Here is a 10196-nt window from a genome sequence, read left to right as displayed (position 1 = left end):
TGGGTGATGCCCCAACTACCCCCCAGTGTGTGGGTCTTCCCCCTAGTTCCTGTAGGACCTTGTACCCGCTGCATTGTCCCCATCCCGGCGGTGCCACCAGTGACAGCCTCCGATGACAGCCAGGAGCAGGAGCAGGAACAGGAGGGTGCTGCTGACATTCACAGCCACTGCTGGGGACAGAGGGGGACACAATGGGGTCATCCTGAACTGCAGGAGTCCTGAACACCCTGGTGACCCCACCTGTGACCCCACGTGTGACCCAGGGTGAGCCAGGTGTCACCTCCAGGGCCAGCTCAATGCTGAGTGCCTGGAACACGCGGTGCCCGTCCTGTCCCAGCTGGTTGGTGGCCACACACTGGTAGGTGCCCGAATGTCCCACATTGATGTCCCTGAGCTCCAGGAGGGGACCCCGGGCCACCTCCTGCCCATTGTGCAGCCAGGTGAAGGTGACAGGGGCTGAGCCCACCTGCACCCAGCAGCGCAGGTTCACACTGTCACCTGCACGCACCTGGTGTGACAGGGGGCCGGGAGTGATGGTGGCATTGGCCACGGGCACTGCAGGGACAGAGACGGTGCTGGCACCTGGTGAGGTGGGATGGGGGTGCTGTGGGTGGGGTCATCCCCAGCCCGAGGGTCCTGCTCACCCAGGACGGTGACATTCAGGGGGTCACTCTCGGCCATGCTGTTCCCGTCACTGACCCAGCACCGGTACTGGCCGCTGTCATTGTCCCCAATCTGGCACAGCTCCAGGTGGGGGCTGGTGCCCAGTGGTGGCCCCAAGCCCTCCCGGTGCCAGGAGAAGGACAGGGGACCTGTCCCTATGGCCACTGCACAGCTCAGCACCAGGCTGTCCCCGAGTGCCACCTGTCCCCCAGGGGGCTGCACTGACAGGGACACCCCCGAGGGCGGGAACCTGCGGGAGAGTGGGACACCAGGGGACAGTGAGGGACCCGGGGGTATGTCAAGGAGGGGCAGGTAAACTTCAGTGAGGGAGAGGGGGTGCAGAGATTGGGGGAGGGAGGCTTTAAAAGGAACCCCAAGGGATGATAAGGGGGTCAGGGAGGGAACACCTGGAGAGGGAGGTGGGCAACTCCAGGAAGGGTACGGGGACCATGGGGGGGGATGGTGAGACTTGAGCAATGTGCAGAGACCTCAGAGAGGGGTGGACGGGATGAGGGAGGGGACCCAACGAAGGATGGAGGGAAACACAAGCCAGGAATTAGGGGAGCTTAGTAGAGGCCCGGGGCAGCGATTGCAGGACACAGAAAATGCACCGGGGAAGGATGAGTGGACACATGTACGGACTGGGGGTCCCGAGGAGAGACCCGAGAAAGGACGGGGGGGGGCAGGGAGGGATCTGGAAAAGGTTGGGTGCCCCAGAGCAGGCATCAGGGAGGGCTGGGAGATGCCAGGCAGTGTGGGGGACCCGAGGCATCTGTGGGGGATACCCGTGCCGATCCCCACACTCACTGCACACCGTGACAAGGAGCCGGTTGCTGCTCTTCTGCACGGACCCCCCCTCGGAGTGCACCTCACAGCCATAATGCCCCGAGTGGGAGACCCCCACAGCGGGCACCAGCAGCTGCAGGGACTCCTGTGGGCCCCCCACCACCTGCCCGTCCCGGTAGAACACGTGCAGGAGGGGGGCTCGGGGCCGCAGGGGGCTGGGGGTGCTGAGGCAGCTGAGAGTCAGGGGGGACCTCTCCGTGAGCTCACGGGGACCCTCCAGCACCGGCACTGAGAAGAGCTCTGGGAAGGAGAGGAGAAGTGAGGACTGTGAGTCTGAGTGCACTGGGAAGTGGCTTTGGGGTTGTCAAGATATTTGAGTTCCAGCCGTGTGGGTGCTCACCATGCACTCTCACTGTCACTGGTGCTGACCGTGACTGCCAGGACCCCACCAAGCCCTCACATCTGTAGCGGCTGCTGTGTTGCAGTTGCAGAGGTGAAAGGGACAGCTTGTTCCCCCTGAGAGACCCCCTGAGATCCTACTCCTCCCGGTAAAATCGCACACTGGTGAGATGGTTGTCCTGCCGGCACCGGCAGCGCAGTGTCAAGGTGTCCCCCTCCAGCAGTGCCAGCGCTGGCACCTGCAGCACCAGCTGGTCTGTGGGACAGGAAGGTCACATCTCACTGATGAGACTGTTCTGAGGTGGGTGCCCATAGCACCGGGGACATGTGGGTGCTCTGTGGTGCTCTGGGGTGCGCTGGGATGTCCCTGTGTGCCGGGGACTGGCTCTTGTCACACGAGGAGTGTGAGGCCATCCACGGAGTGGAGCCCACCCATACCGCTCTGGGGCCCCCATGATCATTCAAGGTCTCCCCTCACCATCTAAGACTGTCAAGGGGGGGCTGCGCCCAGTGCCAGGTCTGTCACATGTGTAGGTGCCACTCTCGGTGACAGTGAGGCGGTCCTGTCCCTCCTGCCACCAACTCTGCCCGCCCTTGCACCAGGTGGTGGCACCAGCAGTCCCCGAGCCCTGGCAGGTCAGTGTCACCCGGTCCCACAGCACCGCTGGCCTCTAGGGGGGCTCCACCAGGAGCTGGGTGGTCTGGGAACCTGTGGGTGATAGGGGACACCAGCCTGCCAGGGCCAGTGTGGGGCTGGGGACAGCAGGGTGGGGACATGGCATCCCCTGAGAACTCACCAGCAAGGCCGAGGGTCTGGGCTGGAAGGGAGAAGGGACAGGGCTCAGTGGGGGTGTCACCATGGGGACAGAGGCACATGGGGTACAGGGTGTGGTGGCTGTCCCCAAAGTGTCCCCGTGGGGACAGATGCTCTTGTGGGAAAGTGTGTGGGTTGTCCCCAAAAGTCTGGACAGGCATGGGGACACGTCTGTGTCACAGCAACCCGTGTACCACATCCATGTGGCACAGACAGCTTGGGAACAGGGACGCCGAGGCCACCCCGGGTTGAGGCCGAACATGCGGACACTGAGAACACCCCGGGCACGAGGACACCACGGACACAGCCCATGCTGGCCCACGTTGGCCCCACCTGCTCATGATCCCATCCCAGTGATCCTATCCCCATGGCCACATCCTCAGCGTTCTTGTCCCTGCATCCCAGTTACCTTGTCCCTTTCCCAGGAGCTGCCTGAGCCCAAAGGTGCCAGTCCCCACATTCCTGTCTCGACATCCCCATCACCAAATTCCTGCCCCCTCTTCCTGTCCCCAAAGCCACCCTACATACCCAGTCACACCCAGGTCCACTGTGGGTAACATGGACTGGCTCTGCTGTCATTGGGGACCTCAGGGGACCCCACAGACCCCTGTGCCCACTTCCCTCCCCATTCCTGGGGTGTCAGGTCTGTGCCCAGGGCACTCACCCCACAGGGGCAGCGCCACCTTCCCGGCCATCCCGGTGTCCCCAGCCATGTGCACTGGCTGTCACTTGCTGCTGTGGCCACTGCTCCCCTGGCTGGCGGCTCTTCGGATGAAGGGGAAGGAAGCGAGGTCACGTCTTGACCTCATTCGTAGGTGGCCCTTGGTGGGGGCAGGCTGGGGACATGCTGGGGATAGGCTGGGGACGTGGGTAGGTGAGACAAAATGGGTCATGGGGTTCCCAGGGGTTGGGAATTTGGTGGTTTTGGGGAGGCAGGAATGGGGTCACTGGTAAAAGGGGTCCAGAGGAGGGGGAATATCTGGCAATGGGGGTGCCATTGGAATGGGCGTCTCCATACCTGGGGTACTCAGGGATGGGAGTCCCAGGGAAATGTGGGCTCCAAGGATTTGAGTTCATGGGAGGGGAGAATGGTGGGTCCTAGGAAGATTTCAGGGGATGGAATGAATGGGAAGGTGTTCCTTGGGAATGGGGTGCTGGGCCATGGAGATCCTAGGGAATGTCAGTGTTGGGATGGGGGCTGCAGAGAGAGTGGGACATAAGGAATGGAGGTCCCATGTTTCTGTTCCCAGGGGAATGGGGGTGCCAGGGATGGGCAGTGGCTGGGTGAGCCCATGGGCTTCAGCTCCTTGCCTGGGTGCTTCAGATTTTGGGGTGACCCAGAGCCAGCGCCAGCCCCACATGGTGCCGGTGTCCAGGGTGTCACCCCAGACAGATTCTGAGCTGCTCTGGGTTTGTGTCCCCCAGCCTCCAGTGATTTTTCCCTCTCTTTATTCCATTTCCATCATTTTACCCCTCAATTTCACAACCCCCCAGTTTGTGCCTTGATGGTCCTTGGGGGCACCTGGAGCAGGGAACAGATTGGGGGAAGCCCAGGGTGGGGGAAGCAGGGATGAGGGGTCTGCAGGGAGGGGTGGGGAGGCTCTGAGGGGTGGGGGAGTGCAGCTTTTACCCCCAAACACTTTCACTTTCTGTCTCCCACAGAAGAAGGAAAAGGCCATTTGACACCTTTCTCACATGGGGGGGAAGGGTTCTGTCCTTACGGGGCACATCCAGGGGGCTCCTGTCCTGGGGGGATCCTGTCCCGGGGGGACACATGCTGGGGAAGAGGGTCCTGTCCTGGAGCTTGGCAGCTTCAGAGGGGTCCAGACTTCTCCATTCTTGCTCGTCCCCTGCTGGATCTGAGCCAGCAAGAGCAGCTGGGGAATGGAACCCTGAGCAGGAAGGAGGCCCCAAACTCCTGCTCCTTGAAGCCAGTGGCCATCCAAGGGTGGGGCCCAGCCATGGCCCAGCCCCACTGCACAGGGATGGCCATTGCCCAGCCCTGCTCTGGCCAGCCCCAGGGGGCAGTCAGCACCTGAGGGTACCCATTGCCCCCTTGGCTTTGATTCTGGCAGCTTCAGAGCTGCAGCAGATGTGAGAATTCTGTGGGGGCAGAAAAGGGCTGCCTGTGGTTTGCACAGCTCTGCATGAAGCACACAACCCAAAGGGAGCCCAAGCAGTGGCTCTGTGAGGGCCTTTGATGGTTTTCAGAGCAGGGCTGGCTGGAAACCGTCCCTGCAGGGGCAGCTGTGGGGGAACCAGTCTGGAAATGCAGCAATTGATCATTTTGTGCTATTGCCCAAGGGACTGAGAGAGTCCCATAACTACTGCAAAGGCAACAACAATTGGGCTCCCTTTGGGTTTTTGTGCTGCTTTAAGGGATGAGGAAACCACAGGCAGGGCCTTTTCCACCCACAGAATTCTCACCTCTGCAGCAGCTCTAAAGCTGCCAGAATCAAAGCCAAGGGGGCAGAGGGGACCCTCAGATCCTGGCTGCCACCTGGGGCTGGGCAGAGCAAGGCTGGGCAATGGCCATCCCTGTGCAGTGGGGCTGGGCCATGGCTGGGCCCCAGCCTTGCATTGACAGGGGTCCCCAGGATGTGCCACCCCTGGGACAGGCACCCGGCCAGGAATGTGCAGGGACATTTCTGGAACTGCCACCCCTGGGAACAGGACCCCCCATTATATGATGTGTCACCCCTGAGGCAGGATCCCCCAGCTGAACTCCAGAGGAGAGACCTTAGAGCACAGAAGCCCCCTATATGTGGCCCCCCAGAAACAGAGAATGCCCCCTTTTCCCATCTGACTCTCAGCACAAACAGCCTCTTCCCTCTCCTCCAGGACAAAGAAAGTGAAAGTGTTGAGCAGGCACAGCCCAGCACCTCCATCCCCCAAAGCCTCCTCAGCCTTCCCTGCATCCCCTGCTCCCCATTTCCCCCCTCTCCTGGGTCCCCCAACCCGTTCCCTGCTCAGGTGCATCCCAGGATTTCTGAGCCAGGAACCGGGGGTGAGGGCATATAGCAAAAAGAAAGAAGAATAAGGAAAAAAGAGAAATAAAGAGAGGAAAAGGTCAGGGCCAGGTGAGGACACAGAGGCCGATATACCCAGGACCCCCATGCAATGCCTGGCCAGGAAACGAACACCGCAGGGGTGATTATGCGGGGCCTAGCCTCACCCCAAAATCTGAGGCACCCAGGGAAGGAGCTGTGACCCCCATGTTCCCCCCCCACATTGCCCAACCCTGGCCCATCCATTCCTCTGGGACCCCAAACTTGGAACCCAATTTCCTTCTGCCACCCCTTCCCAGAGACCCCCATCCCTGGACTGCAATTCCCCAGGATCTCCAACCCCAAGGAACACCATCCCAGTAATTCCAGTCCCTGGGACACCACTGCCCTTGGGGACCTTGATTCCCCCAGGACCACCATTCTCACAGGGTCCCCCTTTCCCCTGGCACCCCCATTTCATGATCACAAATCCCATTGTTCTGGGACCCTCCTCCCCAAGTCTGCGTCTACCCAACCCTTGGGACACCCATTTACCTGGGACCCCATCCCTGGGCACCCCATTCTCCTGGACACTCATCCCTGGCTCCCTACACAACCTTAGACTCCAAATTCTGGCAACATCATGTCCCCACCATGTCCCATTATCCCCCACCTTGTTCCCAGACTATGCAGCCTTGTCCCCAGCCTGTCCCCAGCTCGTAGGCACCCTACCCCCACCAAGGGCCACCTACACGTGGGGACAGACATGACCTCGCTTCCTTCCCCTTCATCCGAAGAGCCGCCAGCCAGGGGAGCAGTGGCCACAGCAGCGAGTGACAGCCAGTGCACATGGCTGGGGACACCGGGATGGCCGGGAAGGTGGCGCTGCTCCTGTGGGGTGAGTGCCCCGGGCATGGGCCTGACAGCCTGGGGATGGGCTGTGGTGAGGCAGAGACTGGTGGGGAGGGGGCACAGGGGGGCTGTGAGGTCCCCTGAGGTCCCCAATGGCAGCAGAGGCAGAGCAGGGCATGGAGCTCAGTGTGACCAGAGGTTTAGGGTGGCTTTAGGGACAGAAATAGGGGAACTGGGATGTGGAGACAGGAAGAGGGGGATAGACATGTGGGGACAAGTATGTGGCAGAAGGAGCCTTGGGACTTGGGGACTGTGGGGATAGGGACAGGGGAACAGGGATACTGGGACATGGAATGGGGCCATATAACAATGCAGATGTCACCTGGCCATGGGGAAAGGTGCCATTGGAATGGGATCATGGGCACAGGACCATGGGACTTGGCTGTGGGGACAGGTTCTGTAGGGCTGGTGGAGGTGGGCAGTGCAAACATAGGGTGTCCACAGTGTCCCCATGACCCTCACCCAGCCCTGTCCCTTCTCCCTTCCAGCCCAGACCCTCGGCCTCACTGGTGAGTCCTCGGGGGATGCCATGGCCCCACCCTGCTGTCCCGAACCCTGCAACAGCCCTGGCAGGCTGGTGTCCCCTGTCACTCACAGGTGCCCAGACCACCCAGCTGCTGGTGGAGCCCCCCTGGAGGCCGGCGGTGCTGTGGGACCGGGTGACACTGACCTGCCAGGGCTCGGGGACTGCTGGTGACACCACCTGGTACAAGGATGGGCAGCACTGGTGGCAGGAGGGAGGCGACCATTTCACTGTCACTGAAAGTGGCACCTACACATGTGAAAGACCCAGCACTGGGCTCAGCCACCCCGTGAATGTCTCAGACGGTGAGGGTGGTTTGTGTCATCAGCCCAGCACCCACGGGAACCCCGAGGACTCTGGTGGGCTCCACTCCATGAGTCACCCTCTGGTGTGATCAGAGTTCATGTCCTACAGACAGGGACATACCAGAGTATCCCAGTACTGTGGGACCCTTGTTTTGAAATTGGGAAAACCTGGTGTGCTGGCTTTGACCCAGTATGTGGGTCCCAGTGACATCAGGACCCTCTAGACCCCTGTGATGTGATGGCACCCTCTGTCCCACAGACCAGGTGGTGCTGCAGGTGCCAGCGCGGGCACTGCTGGAGGGGGAAATGCTGACACTGCGCTGCGGTACAGGCAGGAAAAGTCGGTTGATTCAGTGTTCTTCTACCGCGAGGAGACAGTACTGGGAGGCGTCTACAATGGGACCGAGCTTTCCCTGTCCCCTCTGCAGCTGAACCACAGAGGCCGCTACCGCTGCAAGGCCTGGGTGAACAATGGGGTATCATGGGGATGGGAGGAGTCAGCGCTGGTGACAGTGACAGTGCATGGTGAGCACCTCATATCTGCTAACCCGACAGCACCACAGCCCCTCGCCAGGGACTCGGGGTCACTGCTCCCATAGTCCCCTATGTCCTCCCGTGAGCTTGTCTGGACACTGGTGCTGGAGGGTCCCCCCAAGCCCAGCCCGGGGTCCCCCCTCACCCCCAGCCCCCTGCGGCCCCGAGCCCCGCTCCTGCATGTGTTCTACCGGGACAGGCAGATGGTGAGAGGCCCACAGGGGTCCCTGCAGCTGCTGGTGCCCACTGTGGGGGTCTCCCACTCACGGAATTACAGCTGCCAGGTGTGCTCTGAGGGGATGGGCATGCGGAAGAGCAGTGCCCGACTCCACATCACGGTGCGCAGTGAGTGCGGGGATGGGCACAGGGGAGTCCCCACAGCATCCTCTGGTCCCCTGCCTGGGTACCTCCATGTCCCCAAGACACCTTTCTTGTGTCCCTCCGTCTCTGCCCTGTGTCCCCTCATCCCTGCGTGTTGTGACCCCATCCTAAACATCCCCCATCACACCCACCTCCTTGTCCCTACCCCCCCACACCACCTGCCAGCCCCTCCATGTGACCTTGGCCCTGTCTCTGTCCCTGCAGTGCCCGTGGCGGATGCCACCATCATTTTTGGTACCCTATCACACCAGGTGCGTGCAGGTGACAACGTGACCCTGCGCTGCATGGTGCAGGTGGGCTCAGCCCCTGTCACCTTCACCTGGCAGCACAATGGGCAGCAGGTGGCCCGGGGTCCCCTCCTGGAGGTCAGGGCCGTCAGGGTTGAACATTCGGGCACCTACCAGTGCGTGGCCACCAATCAGCTTGGACAGGACGGACACCGTATGTTCCAGTCGGTCAGCCCAGAGCTGTCCCTGTTGGTGACACCGTGGGGACACAGGGACACAGGTGAGGTCGAACAGGGTCATTCAGGATTGCAGGACCCCTGGGGTGATGGATGATTCTGATGTGTCCCCCTCTGTTTCTTGCAGTGGCCGCAGGGGTCAGTGGGGCCCTTTTGTTCCTGCTCCTGCTCGTGGGTGTCATTGTGGCCTGGCACTGGTGGCACCGCAGGGGTGGGTGACAATGGGGGGATGAAGGTCGTGGAGAGAGGTGGGAAGGCCCCCAGAGAAGCGGGGTCCCAGGGCGGCACCAACAGCCCCTGACTTGGGAGGGGCTGAGTACCCAGTGTCCATGGCTCAGAGCTGTTAAAGGGTCCTGCAGGGATGTTGGGGGTTCTATCAGGGGTCCCCCTCCCTGCCAGGCTCGGGGTTCTGGGGGCTCAGGGTGTTGGTGCATGTGGGGTGGGTCAGGCATACTGGGGGGGCATCAGGGATACTGGGGGGTCTGGGGAAAATTTTGTGTCTGGTGGTGGTTCAGCAATGCCAAGGGTGGATGGGGGCCCCTGGGCCTCCAAAGTCACCCCTCCAGTTTTCCTTTGCAGATGCCAGGAAGCACCAGGAAAGGTGAGTGCAGCCTCCAGCCATGATACACCTTTTATCCAAACTCCCAGCACCTCCCATCCCCTTCCACACACCCCCTTATTCCCACAGGGCCCACCCAGACCCCCTGGCACCCTCGGTGGAGGATCCTCAGACGACGTACGTTGAGCTGCAAAGACAACCGTGGGAACCCAGTGACATCTGTGACAATCTACACCAAAAGTTGTGATGCTCTGGGAAGCGGGAGGCACTGTGTGACACTGGGGGTGCTCCCTCCATGCCTTCTGTGGTTGCCCATCCTTCCAAGGGAGGTGGTCATGGCTCAGGGGAAGGTACAGGGAAGGCTACAGAGCACCCTCTGCTCCCCATTTCCTCTCCCTGTACCCCCAAGGGCTCCCCCATCCCTTTGCTCGTACCTGCAGGGACTCCCCAGCCCCATGCAAGTGCCCAAGTACCCTCAGGGACTGCCCCATTCTCTCCCCAAAGTACTTGCAGTACACCCAGGGCTTCCCCATTCCCCCTCCCACTACCCCTGTCCCATCCCGCTGTAAAAGGGGGAGTTGGGGAGGATTCTCGCTGAAAGGTTTCTCATATGAAAATGAAGCACAAACATGGCAATATTATATCTGAGAACTGTTTCTTGATAAAGGAGGGTAAGGGTTGTTACTGAAAGGGGACAGAAGGGAGTAATAAGGGAAAAGGATAGACAGAGAAACAGAAGACAGAGACAGCGTTACTGCAAGAAGCCCAGGCGCTCTGTGGGCATCAGCTGGGCAGATGGAGTGTGTGTGCTGCAAGCCAGGGCGAGCCCACATGGCTTTTGTGAGTGGCTGGGCGTGATTTCCAAGGACG

At 61.0% G+C, this 10196-nt stretch overlaps 1 protein-coding gene and 1 pseudogene across 1 annotated transcript; one reads left to right on the top strand and one right to left on the bottom strand.

Moving 5' to 3' along the window:
* Positions 1–42: 42 nt before the first annotated feature.
* Positions 43–4711, bottom strand: LOC131092986 (Fc receptor-like protein 2; annotated as a pseudogene).
* Positions 4712–7012: 2301 nt separating this feature from the next.
* LOC131092985 (Fc receptor-like protein 5) lies at positions 7013–9573 on the top strand. Its single transcript, XM_058039994.1, has 7 exons — positions 7013–7070; positions 7159–7389; positions 7666–7914; positions 8509–8745; positions 8895–8978; positions 9347–9368; positions 9456–9573. The coding sequence occupies exons 1-7, from the start codon at positions 7013–7015 to the stop codon at positions 9571–9573; spliced, it is 999 nt and encodes a 332-aa protein (XP_057895977.1).
* Positions 9574–10196: the final 623 nt, after the last annotated feature.

This window comes from Melospiza georgiana, chromosome 23 (assembly GCF_028018845.1).
Source record: "Melospiza georgiana isolate bMelGeo1 chromosome 23, bMelGeo1.pri, whole genome shotgun sequence".
In the NCBI taxonomy this organism is placed as follows: domain Eukaryota; kingdom Metazoa; phylum Chordata; class Aves; order Passeriformes; family Passerellidae; genus Melospiza; species Melospiza georgiana.
This window is presented reverse-complemented; position numbering and strand designations above follow the sequence as displayed.

Coding starts and splice junctions, on each gene's coding strand:
- LOC131092985 (XM_058039994.1), top strand. CDS start 7,013: ATGACCCTCACCCAGCCCTGTCCCTTCTCCCTTCCAGCCCAGACCCTC. Junction 7,915..8,508: donor GGTGACAGTGACAGTGCATG/GTGAGCACCTCA, acceptor CTGTCCCTGCAG/TGCCCGTGGCGGATGCCACC. Junction 9,369..9,455: donor GCCAGGAAGCACCAGGAAAG/GTGAGTGCAGCC, acceptor TTATTCCCACAG/GGCCCACCCAGACCCCCTGG.